Raw genomic sequence first — 22,798 nt, 5'->3', positions numbered from 1 at the left:
TCTACTTTGCAAAATCATGGTCACCCTAAAAGTCACTGGAAACAAACAGTCATCGTGTTTTATTCCTGAAGTAGCATTATGTTTATATCCAGAATTGTGCCGGACCGTGGTTCAACTGTCTGCATTTGCACATTGGTGTATTTTTAGCGTAGTGCCTTGGCGTTATTTTGATGGCCCATGTCTGGGTAACACCTGTAGGACAGAAAGCTCCCTACGAAGGATGTTTGTAGATGCAGTCGAGTCTGAGGTTTGCCTTCCTGACTCCAGCACGGCTGCTTATGGAAATAAACACGTGCCAGACCCCCAGGCTTTAGTACTCAGGCACTTGACTCATGCTGCGGTCACTGTTTGACTGCGCAGAAAGCAAACACTCAAGCCCTGCTGGGTGGCTGTTTGGGCAGCTGTAGAGACGGCCAACAGAGTTAAAGGTGGTGCCCTGTCAATGAAAGCCACAAACCTCAATTGTAGCAGAATGTTAGACTTATTGTGTTAATTTTATCTATAAACAGTGGTATAAAAATTACTGCTAACAAAAGTAAGTTAAAGTCAACATGAGTTAAAAAAGGGACACTGTTTCACTTCTTAACACATTCCCAGTCATGTTGGACACAAATTGTCAGAGCATTTTTATTACTTTTAACATTTTCTTCGCAACCTTTAATTACAGTTTTTTTTCTCTTTTTTTTTCAATTGTTAACAAGCATGGTTCAATACTGAAGCCACTCTAATTACAGTCTGCATAACATGAATATTGGCCAAACAGTTAATCTCACCTCCGAAACTCCCTCAGACCAACAAAACACTTAATTTATGTCTCAAAATAAGCTTTTTCCAACATAACACTGGCAACCATTTTCATTCAGAAAGCATACATTTCATAACACACTCACCTAAAAAACACTAACATCAGGGAGCATTACATAAATGATTTTTATTTTAAAAGTTTGAATGATTTTTCACATAGATCAGTTTTTCATTATAGAATAACAAGTTTTCACTTTATTGAATGTACTAAAGCATATGAAACAAGAATGAATCAGAAATGCTGCGATTATTTTGGACTATTGAAAATTACAGTAAAAAGGTGAAAAAAGAGGGGGGGGAATCCTGAAATTCCAGGGCTACAATGATAATTTACAATTTTTTTCAATAGCTAACAAGCGTTTACCAATACTTAAAGTACTTTTTCTAAACTCAGCAACTCACAACTCACCTACATCACACAATTAGCCAAATAGTTAATTTCCTGGCCAAAACCACATTTTGTTAAATAAATACAAACTCTACATTTCAAAATGCTGAATACCTTTTTCTACATATACTAACTCTATCAAAACACAGCAAACCCGATTCAAAATCGAGTCATTCGGTCAAAACATTAGCACTAGTTTCTATCCGAAAGAAACTTATAGTCAATCATAGCACAGTGAATGTCAAAATTCTAAAACTGATGACTTTACAAAAACTGCATTACTTGTCATGTTACAGTTCTCCCTGCATATAGACAGTATAAAAATCCATTGTTTTTTGTAATTTAGTTACCTTTAACTGAAACCCATTTTACATTTTTAAGTGTTGAATGCGTTCATTCTTGGCAACATGCGGTCTAAAATTGAATGAGTCATTATAGAAAAAAAATAGGGTCCCTTATGCAGAAATTCAATTGGAACCTTGATTGAAATTGCTCTCCAGTGGGTGGGGGTTGGATGTGGATGGTGCCCCCATGGTAGCTGATGCCAGTGATCAACAAAAATTCCAACATGCATGGTCTTTGGTTACTATGCAAGCTTGTTTCCGTCACAGAATAAAAAAGTAAAAATGGTAATTGTGGCCTTGTTATATCACAATTTGGGCTTCTATTCTTGGAATTGTGAGTTTACATCTTGCAATTCAGACTTTATCAGAATTGTGAGATAAATTCACAATTGCAAGAAATAAAAGTCACAATTACCATTTACTCTTTATATTCCATGGCAGAAATAAGCTTTCATAGGTTCCACATTTGTGAGCGGAAAAAAACAACAAACAAACATAAAAATGCACAGTCCAGCACACATTCTTACTCCTCTCCCCTATACCTCTTCTTCTCCCTTTTTCTGATCAAGCTACTCCTCTACCTCCTACAAATATTTATCTCCCTCTCCCAGGCATTATTTTTTCTCTCTTTGATTCTTTGTGTTGTTCTGCATCAAAAAAAGAAAAAAGAAAAAAACAATTTAAAGAGGTCTTTTTTACTCTATGTTGTTGATTTAATGGAAAGAGCTTCAACACCAGACTATTCCTCCAACTGAGACTGGAATCAGCTGTTTCTAAATATTTCAGTGATATGTTACTTAAAAATGCTTATCAGTTGTTACAATATTTTATACAGAGAGATTTCTTTCAATACTTTTGAGCTGCTGTTGTTGCAGAAGTAGAGGCTTTACACTATATTTAAAGTTTGGAACATTAGGTCTTCATTTTCTGACATGCTGTGTATAGCTTTTGTAAAAAAAAAAAAAAAAAGATGAGAAAGATCCATGATTTTGGTATGGGGTAAGCTTGTGTGAAAATAAAATTTAAGCATTTTAGAAACGTGTTAATTGACTGAATATTGTGTGAAAACAACACAAATTGTGTTAATGGTATGGTCACAACAGACTGATGTTATGCTAATTGTGTATAGAGTTTTGAAAATGTGACTACAGATTGGACAAAGGGATGTTAGCAATTGGAAAAAACTGTAAATAATACAAAAATGTGTAGTTGTTCATTAATTGTAAATTACTGAGGGTTCTAGTCCTCCCTCTCTCTTGCATTTGGCCACAAGTTCTCATCAACATCACATCTGATGTCTTCTCTGCCAGTGCATCTTGGAATGTACCGTCTAGAATGTCTAATCCAACCCAGGCAGTCTTCAGGAGAAATGTCTCCACACCCCGCCTCCAGTAAAGTCATCTGGTCATGTGGATGGTGGTCATAAACCTTCCACCTCCACGCAGAGAAAAGCTCCTCTATGGGGTTTAAGAAAGGGGAGTATGGAGGCAGGTATAATACTGACATCCTGGGATGTGCAGCAAACCAGTCTGTGACTGCAGCAGAGTGGTGGAATGCCACTTTATCCCACACAACAATGAAGGGAGGGGAGTTTTGATGCCCCTTGCTTCTCTCCTCTGCTGGCACAAGTCGATTATGCAGGGCATCCTGATAAGAAATTAGCCTCTCTGTATTGTAGGGGCCAATGAGTGGTTTGTGTAACAGCAAACCGTCATTGAACAGTGCTGCACACATGGTGATGTGAGCTCCTCTTTGGCCTTGGACATCCACGGTTGCTCTCGGTCCAATCACATTTCTTCCCCTGCGGTGTGTTTTTGCCAGGTTGAATCCAGCTTCATCCACATAGATAAAAGTATGAGGAGTTGGCCTGGCTTCCATTTCCATTACACTCTAAATTACAGACAGTTTTACAGTAATTTACATTATGCATAACCGTGTACTGTATGTACCCTGTTTGTTTACTGAACACACGTCTTACCTGGACATATTGATATCGGAGTTCTTTCACACGTTCGCTGTTTCTCTCAAAGGGTACAGTGTGCAGTACTATTGATGCAACTGTTGAACGCGGCAGATTTGGTTAACTGTGTTAACTTGCTCTGCTTCTGAAACTGTTGTCATGTCAGTTGATGTCACAAATCAATGGAGCCCTTAAAGGTACATGGTCATATTGTAAAAAAAAAAAAAAAGGGAGGAAAATGCAAAGTTTTTTGGGGGGGGGACGCAATACTGCACCAATGCAAAATATTGGAGAAATAACGAAAATGTTTTGTCAGAGAACGCAAGGATATTTGGGGGAATTTTCTCGCATAAATGCAATACTTTTGTATGAGAATGCAAAAACATTGAAATTTCATTTTTCCTCTTATCCAAAGGCTTTAAATAAAGTGTCTGTGACCTTTTATTCTGCTATTGTAAATTTAATAAAGAAACTTTAGAGTGCAGATTGTCTTTATATTTATTATTTATTTATCACAGCATTTAAAAACCTGGTCACACTTTAGTTTGGGGTCCAATTCTCACTATTAACTAAGACTTTTGCCTCAATAAACTCCTAATTTGCTGCTTATTAATAATTAGTAAGATAGTTGTTCAATTTAAGCAAGGGAGTAAGTATGTTTAATGGAAATTAAACATGGTCACACAGAATCAGGCATAAATATGTATTTTATAAGTACTAATAAACAGCCAATATGCTAGTAACATGCATGCTAATAAGCAATAGTTAATAGTGAGAACTGGTCCCCAAAACTAAAGCGTTACCGAAAACCTTTTGTCCAGCAATTGAATGTCATGTAGTACAACCAACATGCAGAGTAAAAAAAAAAAAAAAAAAAGAAGAAATCATTCCCACAATTTATTATTTCTTTCCCCCATTGTACTTAATTTGTGGCTATGATTTAACTCAATTAAAAGGAGGAAATGAATTACAACACAGCCACGATTTAACTTAAACGTAAATTCATCTATTTTTTATATACATCAACTTCAATATGTCATTTAAACTATTAGAAAATTTCATATTTTTCGGCTTCCCAAAATGTAATGATATTTCTGAATTAAAACATCATGAATTAAAGAATTAAATCATATGAATGTTTTACATTGAAAAGTATATTTAAAAGCTTTTTTGAAAGTTAAGATGTGTACACTCACACCCATTCACGTAAATACGTTTTTTTTTTTTTTTTACTATTTACACCATATGGACTTTTGTTTTTTCAGTCAGTACCATTTTCCCTTAGTTTGTTTGTCATGGACACTCATTAGTTTCAGCTGTGCACTAATCAATCATCTCATTATCACTTCTACTTAAGTCCTGTTTTGTTTGAGCTTCACTGTTGGGTCTCCTATGTGCTATGGTTGTGTTTGAGTTGTTTGCTCGTTCCTTGTTTGCTTGTAGGAGGATTTACCCTGTTCGGATTATTAAAGACTGTCATTTGATCTTCATCCTCGACGTTGTGTGTGTTTCACAACCACATTGTTACAGAAGACCCAACTAAGATTAGATAAGCAGCATGTTTGTTGTTTTTTGTGTGATTTTTCATGAGTACGTGTTTTTGGTTTTGTTTCTTTCTGCACTATGGACCACTTAGCAGCAGTCAAACTGTTATGCCTTGAGCAGAAGGACCGTTCCCTCAAAGAACATTTAGAGGAGTTCCTCAGCCTCATGCCAGCAACATCGTTCCCAGACGACTGCCTCTGCAGCTTCCTGCATGCTGACCTCAACACTGCCACCAGAGCGCAGCTATCCGGGAAGGCCCTCAAGGGAGCTTTGCTGAATATGTAGAGTGGGCGCTGGTGTTCCTGTGATTCACCGCTCACAGTGGACGTCGCCGAAGATGACACCAGCACCACTCCAGATCCAGCGCCCAGCCAAACACCACCAGACTGCGAGGAGCTGCAGCTTGAGCCCACCGCAGACAATGAGCCCGTCTCTGCCACAACGTGCGAGTCAGCACCATTGGTGGCGGCCGAGCCAATCGTGTCTGATCAGGTGTGCATGCCGCCTCCGCCTCCTATCGCTGAGGGAGTGCAGTTAGGGTCGAGGGAATGGAGTTGAGCGCCGCCCAACCTCCCATCACTGAGAGTGAGTGTTGATCTTGACTATGATCTTGAAGAGGATGTTACCCTGACCTCAGTGGTTCTACCTGAATCTGTCAGTTTTGTTCTGTCTGTAATGGCCCCGCCCAGCCTCCCTTTCCCACCACGTCACCAAACCACTTCTAATGACTTTGTATGTTTTCTGAGTATCTGTTCACCCCTGTCTTTTCTCCAGTCCCCAGCCATTCCTGCCAACCAGTCACCGTCACCTCCCATCAAGCCCTCAGTGCCTCCTCTCAGTGGCGTGCCTGGGCGAGGGGCACCCATGGCTTCGTCTCCGGCCTCGGGGCAGTCTATATATCGCCCCAGCTCCTGTGCTGGCACTCCTCCCTCCCTCGTGTGAACCATTGGGCATTCGGACTTGCCATGCTCCCTCGGTTTGTCGGCTCCACCTGGGTCAGACCTCGCCATGCCTCCGTTGCGGACTTGCAGCCGAACCCAACTCTCTGTGACTCCGCCCTCTCTAAGGCTCCACCTCCACCCTCCCTCCAGCTCCACCTCCACCCTCTCTCAGGCTCCACCTCCACCCTCCCTCAGGCTCCACCTCCACCCTCGGTCCCTCCAGCTCACCCTTTGCCCTCCGCATCCCCACTTTCATCTCGGGGTGTTAGCATCCCATCGCTTACTCTGGACTAGGTCTGCACCGTGGGCTCCACCTGACACGTTATCATTGCCTGCGCTCTTCTCTATGGCTGTATGGAGTTATAACCTTCACCAACCTGGCTCCTCCCTCCAGCGATGCCACCATGGGGCAGAGTCGTGGCTGCTGTCTGGATCATCTGCAATCTGCCTCTGCTCCAGGCTATCCACTGGTTGTCACATCCATCATCACCACCCTGGATTTTTTCGCCTCCACCTGCATCCCTGAGCCTGTGTTTGCCATCCCTTCACCATTACAGCCCCTTTCACCATCCCTTCACCATCTCCTCATCCTCCTCGCCTCTTTGTCACCACGGCACAAGGATGCGCCATCCGGGAGGGGGCATTCTGTCACACTCTCACACCACATGGACTTTTGTTTTCACAGTCAGTACCGTTTTCCCTTAGTTTGTTTGTCATAGATGTTCATTAGTTTAGTCGTGCACTAATCAATCATCTCATTATCACTACTACTGAAGTCCTGTTTTGTTTGAGTTTCACTGTTGAGTCTTGTATGTGGTACGCTTGTTGCTTGTTTGCTGGATTTACCCTGTTCAGATTATTAAAGACTCTCATTTGATCTTCATCCTCATCATCACGTGTTTCACAACCACATTGTTACATGACATTTTTAGAGTTACTAAATTTAAACGTATATTGAAAATCGTACAAAAGGTTTTCAGTTGTTTTAAACTGATTATTGAAAGATTTTTCCTTTGCTTAATGGTGGACACTCATGTTATTGTCCCAACTGCATTTTCTTGTTGCCTTTATCTGAACAGTCTTCGGTAAGTGCTTTCCAAAACGATCACTACAATCTGGATTCAAACCTGGAAATATTGTCAAAGTAAACCAGATCATAAACCATTAAATGACCTCCAAGAATAAAAATAAGACTCTCTCAAATATTTTTAAGTATTATGGACAAGACTGTTCCAATCTCCAAAGATTGCTTAGCTTTCAAAACTAAATACAAATGTTGCATTAGTCTGAAGGAAAGGGGAGATGCTTTGCATTAATAAGTTCGGACATTCAGGATTTTAAATGCAGTAAGGGCTTTTTTTCTTTGCATGAAAAATGCTTAAACGGCTAGCAAAACTATTTTACATCAGTCATTTATTGCTCTGGTGCTCTTTAGAGGTTAGAATGTCCGCCAGCTATTGTTTAGTGTTTTGTAGAGGATGGGCCACAACAGGCAATGTGAGTGTTACTGGGAAATAAAACTGCTGCTTTATGCTAATGCTAACCCGTCTCTGTGTTTCTACAGTTTCAGTTGAATCTCTTTTCTTTATGTATTGAAAGTATGACATTATGCATGAACATATTTTCAAGAATGACTAGGTCACTGGGGTTTGTGCCTCAGAAAAGCTGTTTAAGTTGTCTGGTTTAGATACACATCCAACAGACACCAATCAGACATTTTTATTTATTTATTTAGTCATTTATTAGACGCTTTTATCCAAAGCGACTTACAAATGAGGACAACAGAAGCAATCAATTGTAGTATTAAAACAACTAAAAACAGATCCAAAACTAAAAGCTAAAACTTTATAAATACTACTTATACACATTTTAAAAATAAAGAAATTAAATAACAATGACAAATGCATACAACAAATTTTCAAAACTTAACATTTAAATGAAAAACAAAAATGAAAGCTAAAAACAATTCAAAATATTAAAGAACAAAAGGTATAAGAGTATAATAATGATTCTAACAAAACACTATATACATACACATTTATAAATTCAATATATATATATTATTTCATTTCCATTTAGTTTGTTGAAGTATTAAAATAACTCAAATTAAATAAAACTAAAAACTTAATAAAAGACCTATACAGACATAATAAATTCAGACATAATTTAACTAAAATTAAAATAAAGAACAAATACAAATACAAATCAAATGACAGTAATTTATCAGTAATCCTACAAAATAACACTTGCATGCTAAAAAACAACAACTTACTTATACATAATAAGTAATGGTTATAAAAACTGAAACAGAAGTGAAACAAGTAATAGGAAAGAGGAGAAATAAAAAGCGATACTTATCCTGCCCGTTGGAGTTGATGGTCTTTACACTCTTCGGTCTTCACACGAGGAGGCCATCATTCGACGGCTGTAAACTAAGCTTTTTTATACCCTTCTAATAAAATACTACATTAATTCAGCTGGACACACTTTCCTTATTTTCTCCACAACAAATGGCCAAGCAAACGCAGACACTGACAAGATACGTGATACAGAACAAGACCAAACGCGATATCAGCACGTCTCCACACAGTAAACAAAACAAGCGTTTCCTAGCAACGACAACTGCACTAAACACTAATGAGACAAGTAAATACACTTACAAGCTGCTTTTAACTTCCGCTGATAAAGACTGCTTCTCTCAAAGACTATTTCTTTACACTGATTTCTGCTGGCGCTTGAACACACTTTCCTTATTTTCTCCGCAACAAATGGCCAAGCAAGCGCAGACACTGACAAGATACGCGATACAGAACGAGACCAAACGTGATATCCATGTAAGGATAAGACATAAGATAAGACGCGATAAGACATGTTTCTTAAACGGATAGTTCACCCAAAAGAATGCTGGCAACTAAATATTTGACAGTAACCATTGACTTCCATAGTATGGAAAAAATACTATGGAAGTCAGTGAATACTGTCAACTGTTTGGTTGCCAACATTCTTCAAAATATCTTCTGTTGTGTTCAACAGAAGCAAGACACTCATACAGGTGTGTAACAACATGAGTGAATAAATAATGACAGAATTTTCATTTTTGGGTGAACTATCCCTTTAAATAATATGTAACGCTATGTGCAACCCTTCAGTAGTGTAAATAACACATATTCAATTTTTCATTGCAAAAAAACATCTTTCACTCTTAAAAATAAAGGTTCTAAAAGGGTGTTTTCACAGCGGTGCTATAGAAGAACCATTTGTGGCTCCCCAAAAAACCTTTCAGTATACAGTTCTTAAAAGAATTATTTTTTCGTAATTGAAACGTTTAAAAAATCTAAAGAATCTTTTTCCAGTATTAAGAACCTTTTGTGCATCAAAAAGATTCCATGGATGTTCAAGTTTCTTCATGGAACCATAGATGCCAATAAAGGACCTTCATTTTTAAGAGTGCAGTTGTCACAATAAAACTGAACACCATAATAATTCTTCAAAGTAATAGTCATATCTAGTCATTTAGGCTCTGGAAACTCCATGCATTGGTCTATGGAGTTTGATGGTATTACTTTAACTGCGTTCTGCTCATTTTCCCTCATGAAGTGCTCTACCAGATGTAAAGAGTTTCTTGTTTACTGGAAACCTACTTCTATTGCTATTCTGAGATTCCGACTGACATAAATGTCATGATGTCATGTATGGCTCCAGTTCATTTTGATTATACATATGGATCTGTGCTCTTGTCTCGTATTGTTATTTTTGAGAAGATGACTGAATGGATCGGACATCTTTTAGGGTCATGTGTGAAACTGAGGAACTACTATAGACATTTATCCCTAAAAACTGAACTTCTACTTCTTTCTGCTTTATGTGTCGATTTTTCAGAATTTATTCTTAAGAATAAGAATCAAATACTTCATCTTATTATTTTTTGTTTTAAAGATTTATTGATATTCATATGTATTCACATTAAAATCTACCACAGTGTTAATATGATTGCGATACCGTTATAGTTTTTATGGATATTTTAAATTAGTTTTTATTTTAATATCTTCCATTTTCATTGAAATTTTAGTTATAGTTTTGGTCATTTTATTGTGTATCATTTTGTTATTTTTGTTTTATGTTTGTTTGTTTATTTATTCATTCAATCAAGTACAACTGAATGAAAATGTTGAAAAAGCTGAAATTAAGTTTATTTTTTAAAAATATTGGTAAAACTTTATAATTTCATTAATAAATTATTAACAAACATTATATAATTTTTAACAGATCATTCGTTTATATATAAGTAAAAGTAAATAAGTAAAAAAACAAGTAAAATTAATATAATAATAATACTTTATGTAAGTTTGCTTCTATTTTTAGTATTTTTTTGTACAATGCAAGAGAACAATACTAATTAAGAAACAAACAATAATAGCGCTGTATAAAAATGTTGAAAAAGCTGAAATTAAGTTTATTTTTTAAAAATATTGGTAAAACTTTATAATTTCATTAATAAATTATTAACAAACATTATATAATTTTTAACAGATCATTCGTTTATATATAAGTAAAAGTAAATAAGTAAAAAAACAAGTAAAATTAATATAATAATAATACTTTATGTAAGTTTGCTTCTATTTTTAGTATTTTTTTGTACAATGCAAGAGAACAATACTAATTAAGAAACAAACAATAATAGCGCTGTATATCGCAATATATAAAGTGTATGTTTATGTATTTTTTTCAATTTAAAATGGGAATTTTATACGATATAGATACGATATAGATGCATTAGCAAGCACATCTCATATTTCTAGCTATCTGAATATATATACAATATGAGATGTGCTTGTTAATGTTTACTAATAAACTTATTAAACATTACCTAATGATTAACATATGATTATTTCATGTAAATTAAAATGCTTACAAATGTCATTAAACATTCAATTCATAAGATCATGCTCTTCTTCAATCTACAAATGATTTTAACAGAAATTACACGATTATTAAATGCTTATTTGTTAATATACATTTCAATTCTATACAACTTCAGTAAATTAGCTGGGGGGAGGGGGGAGCGTCATGTCATTACTTAACAGGCTCAAATTGTTTATAAAAGTTGAAATGTAACAGTTATACTGTATGTAACAATGAATGAGATTTTTACTTCCAAAACACTGCATTTACTACAGTTTTTGTATCCAAAACAGCTGTAGTCTCAGTTTGGATAATATCGCTTCCATAGTAAAGGCTATGGGAAAATCTCAGAAGGAGAATGGAAAATAGAGCTCAAATAGAGCTTGAGCTGGTTTAAGTCTTACCGCAACTCATTATTAGCTTAATCTCAAGTTCAGCCCTTGAAAGCGGTGCCTACCATAACAATGGCCTGACGTGTCTCAGCTAGCCGAGGATTGAGTTTCCCTGCTCATATTTTGGTACGTGCAGAGCAGTCACATCATGTGAGGAACGCTTCATATTTCCGCTTTTATTAGCTGCTTGATTTGCCACAAATGAGTGTGGCGTCCACAGTGCTGTTTTCATGCGATATAGATGAGACGCTCTTTAAGCCTCATTAACTGCATGCGAGCACTGAGCCTTCCTGGACTCTCTCATACTGTTGTCTTGAGTTTTTTCCTCTCCTCTCTCTTTCTCTGTCTCTCTCTCTCTCTCTCTCTCTCTCTCTTTTTACAACATTAATTCTCCACTACCTCATTCAAGAAAAATGCTGCTTACATTTATTTCCCACCAAACAATCCAAAGGTGCCGAGTTAGTCAGCAAACCGTCAATTACTGTGGTAAAATCACTGTAACGCATGGACTTAAACTGGCTTATTGCTTTCATAAAACAATGGTGACCGCAGTAAAATAAAAGACAGCATTGTTCTATAAATGGTTACATTTAAGAATAAGAATAATTATGGGTGGGGAGTAGGACTAAACTCCTAGACTGTACAAAAATTATTTTTGCAACAAAATTTTTTGTCTTGATTTCCAGAAACAATTTCTAAATATCCTTAAAACAAGATAAAAGTACCCTAGAAGTAAAGCTACTTCTTGTACTTCTTTAAAGCATGCCAAAAGTTTAAAACCTAATGATTTAAAATGAACTTTAAAGTAAAACTTTTATTTTGACATTATTATAAAGTGCACTTTTTAAAAGAATACTTAAGTGTGTTAAGCAAAACAGTCACTTAAGTACGCTTAAGTGGCCCTTTGTTTTCATTCATATTACATATTACATATTAAAACATATACAAATATATACTTTTATGTAAGATATGATGTACACTACAAGTGCACATTGAATACAATTAAGTGCTCTTTTTCACAAGAGAAAAGCACGATTTTTGACATTTCAGAGCCATTTGTATCCTCCATAGAAGTACGAAACCTTGCAAGAACTGGAGAGCTTGACGTTTCACATATGCTGGATTGATTTTCCAAGTCATAACAGGAACAAAAAAAAGCAATATGTTTTGAACGCTGCTTTTTCTCCAGCCGATTAACCATTGTATGGAAAACACACATTAGCTCAATTTGCCACATCAAAGGTGGCGTTCGGCTTCCAAGAGCAGATCTCAGGAGAGCCGGGAACAGAAAGGAAGAAAAGAAACAAGGAAGAGCGGTCGGCTAAAACAAAAACGCCGGATTTGGAAAAGTAGTCAAGGGGTTTCCTGGCCCTGTGTGGTCCCCCACCGTCAGCACGAGCCTATGAGCTGTCAGGGGCCCCGGCTCGCAACACACCCCGGGTTTAAAAAGCAGGGGCTGGAGGTTTGAGGAGACACTCCTTCCCAGCGTCGAGGTGTGCTGAATTTGCTCCTTTTCTCTGTGGCTCGGGATGTGTTTGGTTTACAGCCGGGCCCCCGGCGTGCTGCTCCTCTTGGCCCACCTCCTCCTGTGCACCAGCTGCAGTCTAGAGCCCGCGGGTAAGGACACAGCACTCCTATTGTCCGCGTCTCTAAAATTAGCTCAGGTAACGTCCGCTGCCGGGCTGGTGGGTGTTTTGCAAGTATGTGTGTGGGTTGTAGTGTAGTTTTACACTGCTTTGTAGAAAGTCTGCGTTCCCGTTAGCGTGGGGCTCTCAGGTCTTGTCAGGGCAGGTTTGCGGCGGAGCCTCTTCAGAAGAGTTACGGCCCCAGACCGCCGCTGTTTCTGAGAAGGACAGGTTGTTTATAGCGTGGTATTTGTTTTGGTAGCTGAATGGGAGAGAGAACCTGCGTACTGGAACGATCAGGCCAGGCGGACGCTGCAGGCTGCCCTCACGCTGCCACTGCGAGCGCATCGCGCCAAAAACATCCTCCTCTTCCTCGGCGACGGTGAGTTACGAACCCAAACGAATTCTACTGCTCAGTCTATCAAACTACACTGCTTTAGTGCAACGTAGTGCCATTTCTAAGTAAGTGGTAAAGGGTTTTTTGAGGTTTCAAACACACTAAGCACACAATATATTATATTATACTATAATATTACACATAAATATAAAATACAGCTATGGAAAAAATTAAGAGATCACTTGAAAATTCTCTGGGTTTACGATTTATATGTTTGAGTAAAACATATTTTTTGTTTTATTCTGTAAACTACTGATGACATTTCTTCCAAATTTTAAATAAAAATGTTGTCATTTAGAGCATTTTTCTTGCAGAAAATTATCAAAATGTTCAAAATAACAAAAAAAAGATGCCCTGTTTTCAGACATATAACCTTGGAGTAACCCTGATTTTCAATAACAACAAATAAAAACATTTGTTATTTTGACCAAATGTCATTTTCTGAAGAAAAAAACAACAACTCTAAATGACAATATTTTTATTTGAAATGTGGAAGAAATTTTATCAGACCTTTATATGTTAAAAATATTATATTAACATTTTACTCAAACCCATACATAGTAAATCCAGAGAAACGGAAACTTTTCAAGTGGTCTCATAATTTTTTCTTTCCATAGCTGTATAGAAATGTATACATGTAAATATAAGCGTTCATAAGTACTATTTTCTCTTCCTTTATGAATAGGTTTCTGTAATTATTACAGAAATAATAAACTGTCAAAGAACATATTTAAGTATGAACTGAATGTAACGTTTTCTAAGACTTTAAATTAAATTAAATGCAAATGTATTGTAGTTTAAAGGGGTAAATTTACAGATCTTCTTTATGCACCAAGAGCTTGTAGCACTCCAAAGAGAAAGGAAAAATTGAAATCGCATCATATGACCCCTTTAAATTTAAATTAAATGGAATTAGCTGAACTGTAGAGTGCTTTTGACCCACTTAGATCTTTACGTGTAATTTCATAATTACTTCTATTATCTTTGAAATACGGTTAAAATTACTGCTGAATATACTGACAAACATTTACATAAAAAAGTTTTACACCGCGAAACTCTGCTTCTTTGCATCACTTCATGCTCTCATTCATCTCATGTGCAGTAATAAAACCTCACTATTTATTATGTAGATTTTTATATAGGTGGAAAATTATGCCGTTCGGTATTCCTGGTCCACCTGCATGTTTATTTTGTGATAACGATTGGCTGGCTGTATATTACCCCTTACGCACGTGCCTGTTACTTCATACCCCATATTTTACGGTAGAGTTCACAAGCGGTTTGGGTTCAGGATCAGGCTGTGATATTTCTCTGTCGATCTGTCAGGGATGGGAGTGTCTACGGTTTCAGCCGCCCGTATACTGCGAGGTCAGATGGAAGGACAGTCAGGGGAGGAGACTCTTTTGGCCATGGATACATTTCCATATGTCGCCCTGTCAAAGGTCTGACGCTCCTCATTTCCCACCCTCTTTAATCACTCACAGACAATTCATAGCAAACTTGTTGTGCAATTATATAAAGGCAGGTTTGGGTTGCCAATGGCAATGGAATGAGCATGTGTGTTGCATGGAAAAACTGCTGCTTGTCTTGAGATTAGATTTTTTAATGTTCCATACAGAGATTCTTACTGAACTGGGTGTAAAAGCCTGAAAAGCAGAGCAACTGCTTTCAAGTCAACATGAAAACATATTTACTTTCCCACTACACATCAGTGTCTGTATACTGTTTGAAAAATATCATTTTAATACAGAATCAATTAATAGAATTATGGGGGTCTGACCGCCTACTTAAAGCTTAAAGTAAAAAAAAAAAGAAAGAAAAAAAAAGTGGTTCTTAAAAGTATTTATTTATTCTTAATATATTGTTATGTCTAAATATAGTTTATATTATTATTATAGTAAAATATAATGTATAATTGTATTCTAATAAAATATTTAGGATTATATTTTTGGTATAATATATTTATTGGTTGAAGCAATGTTTCTGCATCAGGGTGATCAGTGCTATCTGTGGATGGATGGATGGATTATGGGATAAAAAGTCCTCAAAATAAAATAATATTTTTTTGGTATATTTTTTCGTTTTTATGTCAGTTGTTCTTATGACATAATTTAGAATTTTTATGTCATAATCATGACTCTCATACTTTTAACTTTTTGTCATAATTTGACTTTTTAAGTATAATTTTATTTTTTATCATAATTTCTACTTTTCATGTCATAATTACAACTTAGTATCTCCTAATTTAGATTTGTATGTCAATAAAAATTATGTTTTTTGAAGCATGTTTTATTCTTATGTGACAGAAATGGGTCTCCATACTGTTTAGATAGCAGCACAGGCACCGTTTAAAGGGTTAGTTCACCCAAAAAGAAAATCCTGTCATTAATTACTCACCCTCGTGTCGTTCCAAACCCGTAAGACCTTCGTTCATCTTCAGAACACAATTTAAGATATTTTTTATGAAATATGAGGGCTCTCTGACCCTCCCATAGACAGCAAGGTAACTACCACGTTCAAGGTCCAGAAAAGCACCAAGATGATCGACAAAGTAGTCCGTGTGACATCAGTGGTTCAACTGTAAAGTTACGAAGAATACAGAATTTTCATTATTGGGTAAACTAACCCTTTAAGATAGGAGAAGTTATCAGCTGACTGCAGGTTATGCATTCCTAATAAGTTTAGATAGCACTGCAACCTCTGATCCTGGAGAACACGTGAGGATGAAGGAATGCTGATCACAGATGATCTATATCTATGCATGACATGCCTATAATCACTATATGAATACGGATCAGAATGTGTAAGGAAATTGTTTATTATTATTAATTGTTATTAATACTTATTATATGACTAAAATGCTATGTTTTCAACAGCAAAACTATCAGTATTTGATATACTTAGTCGATGTGTTTCCAAACAGACGTACAGTGTTGACAAGCAGGTGGCAGACAGTGCTAGCACAGCTACGGCGTACCACTGCGGTGTGAAGGCTAATGCCAAGACAGTGGGTTTGAGCGCTAAAGCAGTGGCCTATGAGTGCAACACCACATTTGGCAATGAGGTTTTCTCAGTGTTACACCGCGCCAAAGCACAAGGTATTATCCATTTAGACTCATTATCACACTTACAGACATGCAACCAATGTTTTTAAAGGGACAATTCACCCAAAAATAAAGATTCTGTCATCATTTATTCACCCTCATGATGTTCCAAACCTCTATGAGTTTCTTTCTTCTGTTGAGCACAACAGATGTTTTGAAGGATGTGTGTAACCAAACAATTGACATGGCATCCATGGTATCTTTTTTTCCTTCCATACTATGGAAATCAATGGCTACCATCAACTGTTTAGTTGCCAACATTCTTTAAAACATCTTGTTTTGTGCTCAACAGAAGACAGAAACTCATACAGGTTTGGAACAACATGAAGGTGAGTACATGATGACAGAATCTTCATTTTTGGGAAACTGTCCCTTTAATCATGCAGGATAAATGTGCTGATGGGTGTTTGTGTGTGTATATATCCAGGAAAGTCCGTTGGCATTGTGACCACCACCAGAGTCCAGCACGCATCTCCTGCTGCTGCATATGCCCACTCCGTGAGCCGCAGCTGGTACAGCGATGCAGACCTGCCCTCCGCTGCCCACCGGCAGGGCTGCACCGATATCGCCACACAGCTGGTGACCAACACTGACATCGATGTAAGCCATAACCCAGTGTTTGATGCCATAAGTTTATAAAAATAACAGTTTGCGATGGTATGCTGCACAGCAGTGGTGGAGCCAGAGGAGTCTCCAGGGTGGCACTGGACATCCCTGACATCTGATTGGCCACCCTGGGTGGCACCCCAAAATTTAATATCCTACTATTACATTTTCTTTGTTTAATTGTATTGAAAGAATAATTTATTTTAGCCTCAAACTCAAGGATGCGAGGCATCTGGTGTGCCATGTCACGCTTCATCTGGTCCGGTGGAGCTTCCAGGCTCTGCTAACTCTGACGCCACACTGTAATTTTCTTACGGAGTGAAAAACATCGCAGAGCAAAGATGACACAGACAACGCGCTGAGGGACAAGACAGAGCAGGTTACTTTTGATAATAGGAAACAAAGTCTCAGCATTCAAATTCTGTTAGTTTTATTAAGAATTTCAAACGATAAACAGAGTTTTGGAGCTCTTTAGTGGTGCTCCCGCTTTGCCTCAGTTCAAGCGAAGCAGGAGTGCATTATAATTACTATGAAATAAACATGAATGAACATCTGAGGGCGTGTTGAAAGATACACTACAACTTACTGAATTTATAAAGTGAATGTAATCACTCAATCAGTGTTGCAACCACATAACCTTAAAAAATCCATTCAGTGTCCATAAACTAGCGAGCAAAATGTACACTAGAGAGAATTTTACAAAAATTACATTTGTTTTATTTTTACTCATATAATTACTCTTTTTTATTATAATTAATAAAAATGTATAGATATAATGTTATTATAAAAATGGTTTAATATGAACTTGTATGCAAATCGATTATTACTTTTAACCTTAACAATAGGGTTCCCTGTGTAGTTTAGTTTAGAAGAATTGAGAAAAAATTATGTAATTAATCGCAGGCTTGTTCATTATTCCTGATTAATTCTCACTCCAGGCTGAACTCAGAAGTTGGCAGCCCTGTTTGAAGTAAGCTGAAGTTTAGGGTTTCCTGATCAACATTTATGCAGTTCACTGTATAAGTTACTGTTAGATCTTTTGCTCCAACCGCTGGTTAATCAGATGATAGAAATAAGAGAAATAAGTTCCACTAGACTAACATTTGAAGTTACGTAAGTAATGTATAGCTAATGTGCATGGGGTAATGTGAAGTAATCAGCAATTGCAGGATTTATTCATGCTTTTTTATGCCAGGTTGGAGTTATACGCTGATTTTCTGTCATGGTCTATGGACCCCCTGAATTAGCCTTGGCCACCCGTGTATAAAACTCTAGCTCCGCCAATGCTGCACAGCTGCAGCTTAATAAATACTGTTGAGTGCAAATTTAAAATTCGATTCTAGTGAATCGATTTGTTTGGATGGTTCACGTCGAGTCCCTTTACACTCTCAGAAAAATCACCGGTACCAAAAGGTAGAAAAGCTGAACTGTACATTCTTTGTACCTTATTTAGCGCTAAATGGTACCTTAAAGTTACAAAAGTACATAGTAGTACCTTTTAAAAGGGTACTGCCCCAGTCACAGTTTCGTACCTTTTTTTCTGATAGTGTGCTACTATTTGAACTAATTTTTTATATGCTATATTATATATTTATATGTAAATTATGGTGTTTCTGTTGTATTTAGTGTACATTTACCTGTTCAAGTTTGATACTGTCAGCCCAATTGAGATTTATAAAAAACATACTGCCCTGTTCTAGACTAATTTCACTGTAGTTATTGTTTTTAGCTTGTAGCATGGTCAACTACAAAACAGTAGCTTGATTGTCATTAAGTACTTCCATTTATGATTCAGCTTGGCAAGCTAAATGCTCAAAGTAGCTTTTCCAAAAATGCACTTAATTTAAATGCACAATGGACCCCTTTCACAGGCTGTGAGGATGCGTTTACACAGTTATTAACATCGTAAATCTGGACTTTTTTTTTTTTTTACATTTTCAATTTTTAAAAATGTAATGTAAATTTACAACACTACGCTTTGTGTTTGATTACCATGGCATTGAGGGCACGTTTATACGTCAACAATGTACTAAAAACGGCAAAGAATTCCGTTTGCATAGTTTTGCGTACAGTCAAACTGAAATACACCCTGTTTACATGGATGCTTGAAAATGACTAAAAACACTGTTTTATTCATGCCAGGCCAGTAGTTGGTGATGTCACTTTGTATAAAAAAATAAATAAATAATAATAAAAAACTACACTGAAGACAGAGATAATGCTATCATTCTTAAAAACGTGTACTTTAAAAACAGTTTTCAAAATGTAGTATTTTCAGGAGCCCCAAAATGCTGTTGACATGTAAACAAAAGGCCAAAATGCATAAAAGTTTTCTGTTTTTAAACCTTTTTCCATGTAAACGTGTAGATGTTTCTAATGCAACAGCTGAGGGAGTAATGGGAAACTTGACACGTAATCAGTCTCTTGTTATTTTTTAATTCTTTTGAATTCTTATTGTCGTTTCCATTCACCACTATAGACGTTTACACAACCATGACAACTTCCACGTCTGAGAACCCTGGAAATGTGAAAACTGTCCATGGTGTCATTTAAATACCAAACGCATAACTGAAGCAATCGAAATGTATGCCAAGGAACCAAAAAATTTTAACATTTTTGAATTTTGAATATGTGTCTCCATCGTAGGTAATTCTTGGCGGTGGCCGCATGTACATGACGCCCAAGGGTACCCCTGATCCAGAATACCCCTCTTCATCCTCTCGCAAAGGGGATCGCAAAGACAAAAAGAACCTCATTGACGTCTGGCTAAGTGCTCGTAAGGTAACTCAAATCAATCCATTTATCGAAGCACAAATTGTGATTCTAAACCACATTCTTACATCATTATCTGCTTTGTTTATTAGGGAAGGAACGCCCAATATGTCTGGAACAAAGAGCAGCTTAATGCAGTAAATGTTAAAACGACAGACTGCCTGATGGGTAATGCCAGTTTACAAGGATTCTATCTGACTGACTTACAGTACTTGTCTGCCAATATAACATTCTCATTCATATTTCTCATTCAGGACTGTTTGAACCCAAAGACATGAGGTTTGAAGTGTTCAGGAATCGCACCCGTGACCCCTCTATTGTGGACATGACAGAGAAAGCCATTCAAATCCTCAGCAAGAATCCTAAAGGGTTTTTTCTCTTTGTGGAAGATAAGTATTTACCATTTACTCTGGTGTTACACTTTTGTCAAGATACTCAAGATGCTAGTAGTGAATCATGTGTCTGTTTGTGCTTTACGAGGTAGAATAGACCATGGACACCATGATGGAGTTGCCAAGCTTGCTCTGACTGAAACCATCATGTTTGACCGGGCAATCCAGAGAGCGTCTGAGCTGACCAGTGAATCGGACACTCTCTCTGTTGTCACTGCAGATCATTCCCATGTCTTCACTTTTGGTGGAAATACACCACGAGGGAACCCTATTTTTGGTACATCTTAGTTTACTTCATTGAAATAATGACAATGTAATTTCTGTCATGACAACTCTCTGAGAGTTTAGCATGGTAATGTACATGGCAATGTTAATGTGTTTGGTCTTGGTGCAATAGATCTGCTACGCTTCTGCAGCAGAGCAAGTACTGAGAGTTGCTACTGTCAATACATCCACAGACATGCTGCTGTGAGCATGTCAGAAATGCTGCTGCTGCACATATAACATATATTAGATAACCCCCATATATAACACACATGAAATCACCCTGTAGCAGATCTACACAGGTGGAGCTGGGGAGGTGGAGGGTTTCTGAAGCGCGCTGCAACTGCTACAGCAAGCACTAGCCAAGTATTTGAATGTTGAGCAGCAAGCTCATTGGCTGCTGATGCGAAAAGAAACCAATCACTTGCTTTATGTTAATAATGATGTCATTATATCATATTGAGTTAGAACCTATTGGCCTGCGCCGTCTAGAGTTTCATGACAGAACTTTGTTTTACAAAGAAAGGCATACTAATATACTGGACTACTCTTACTATGTCTGTAGTATGTAAACTGTGCAAAAGTACTGTAGATACTGCTGAGATACTGTAGATACTCTTTTGATTATCTAGAACAAGACACCGAAAATAAATTGAAAAGTAAAAAAGTAAACAGCTACAATTTTTACTTTGACTCGTTTAATCAGTCTAATAAAAGTTAAGAATGATAAATATGCATTTTAAGGTGACAAACTAGATGCTTCCCTTGCAAAAAAGTGTTTAATTGTACTGAATGCACACTTGTAGTGTACTTCAAATCTTAAAAGTATAAAAAAAACTGTACTTGCCGATAATATAATATTAATGAAATAAAAGCTACTGAAGTGTACTTAAAGTGAGTACACTTTCATGATTCTGTTTAACACATTTGAGTACACTTTTAAAAAGTGCACTTTGTATTAATGTCAAATAAAAAGCTAGTGTATTTTAAAATCATTATGTTTATGTTTAATAGTCTTTTGTCAAGTACACATATTTTGATGTTGATTAACATACTAAAGTGCAACTACTAAAGTACTTTGTGATTTAACTGTATTACGCTATTCAATATTACATTTAAAGTTAGTATATACATGTATTAAATGTTCTAAATTGTAACTTCATTATTACAAATGTGTAATTACAAATTTATTTAAACACATTACATACAAGTTTCAACAGAAACTACATTAAAGTATATTTTAGTTTACCATAAATGCTTGTCAGTACATTTGGCTGTACACTTTTTAACCATATTTCAATACAATAGAATAATTATGAATTACATATAAAGATGTACTTAAGTCCTAATTAAGTGAGTCAAGTTCTTTATAAGTTATTAATTAACATAAATGTAAATTAATACATTTTTATTTAATTGCAATTAACATGCAATTTAATTCTGAATAGCATGCTATCATACTACTTATTTTGCAGTATGCTGTATGTATACTTTGTACAGTTTGTGCATTTTGTTTCAGTATTATTCTTTTTTTCTTTCAGGTCTGGCACCTAAGAAGGCTGAGGATAGTCTTCCATACACAAGTATCTTGTATGCTAATGGACCAGGATACATTCATGTGAACGGAACAAGAGGAAATGTTTCAGCAGTGGAGCATTGTAAGTATTGACATAATTTACTACCTGTCCCTTATATTGCTGTCAAACACTAAAATCATACCTTATTCTATTTGTAGTTAGTGAAGAGTACATGCAACAAGCTGCTGTTCCTTTAGAATCAGAGACACATGGAGGGGAAGATGTGGCTATCTACGCAAAAGGCCCGATGGCTCATCTCTTTCACGGAGTCAAAGAACAGAATTATGTGGCCCATGCGATGGCTTATGCAGCATGTCTGGAGCCATACACTAACTGCCCACTGCGTCTTCAAGGCTCAGGGGGCTGTAAAATCACTCTTTCAGGGCCTCTTGTCTCAATAACCGGCGTGTTTTGGCTTGTCATGAGATGACAGACTATACTGCATGAGTGATTGAGGCTCCAGGACTCTTTGGGGCTTTTTGGAAATCTATAACCCAAATAGTTTATATTGAAGTTTGGTGCTCTGCAGAATTGCAATGCTGTGTATATAAATGTAAAGTGTTTTTTTCATGGATGTATTTTATAACCAGATATTTTTGTATATATTGTGCAATGGAAGACTCTTTTGCACTGTGACTATAAATTTCAAATATGTGAGACCAATAAACTTTCTAAAAAAAAAAACATTACTCATATTGTCAATGTTATCAGCATTGTGATTAAATCTTCTTTGGCATGAATGCCGTCAGATATCGAAAGCAATTATATATCCATTACTGTATGAG

The 22,798-nt window shown here is 36.7% G+C and overlaps 1 protein-coding gene across 1 annotated transcript; it reads left to right on the top strand.

Annotated features, from left to right (window-relative positions):
* Positions 1-12,805: 12,805 nt before the first annotated feature.
* Positions 12,806-22,665, top strand: LOC107698042 (intestinal-type alkaline phosphatase-like). The gene is made up of 11 exons (XM_016498956.1): positions 12,806-12,893; positions 13,164-13,283; positions 14,625-14,740; positions 16,222-16,396; positions 16,830-17,002; positions 19,655-19,789; positions 19,873-19,948; positions 20,035-20,169; positions 20,258-20,449; positions 21,978-22,094; positions 22,172-22,665. Exons 1-11 carry the CDS (start codon positions 12,806-12,808, stop codon positions 22,441-22,443), a joined length of 1,599 nt encoding a protein of 532 aa, XP_016354442.1. The 3' UTR covers positions 22,444-22,665.
* Positions 22,666-22,798: the final 133 nt, after the last annotated feature.

This window comes from Sinocyclocheilus anshuiensis, unplaced genomic scaffold (genome assembly GCF_001515605.1).
Source record: "Sinocyclocheilus anshuiensis isolate Anshui unplaced genomic scaffold, SAMN03320099.WGS_v1.1 scaffold1501, whole genome shotgun sequence".
Taxonomy (NCBI): domain Eukaryota; kingdom Metazoa; phylum Chordata; class Actinopteri; order Cypriniformes; family Cyprinidae; genus Sinocyclocheilus; species Sinocyclocheilus anshuiensis.
Note: the sequence above shows the minus strand (reverse complement) of the source record. Positions and strands in the feature narration are given on the sequence as shown.

Bases quoted from the DNA above. Each gene is read 5' to 3' on its own strand.
- LOC107698042 (XM_016498956.1), top strand. From the start codon at position 12,806: ATGTGTTTGGTTTACAGCCGGGCCCCCGGCGTGCTGCTCCTCTTGGCC. The intron at 12,894-13,163 runs GTAAGGACACAG...TTGTTTTGGTAG, and splicing joins CTGCAGTCTAGAGCCCGCGG to CTGAATGGGAGAGAGAACCT. The intron at 20,170-20,257 runs ATAAGTATTTAC...TTTGTGCTTTAC, and splicing joins GTTTTTTCTCTTTGTGGAAG to GAGGTAGAATAGACCATGGA.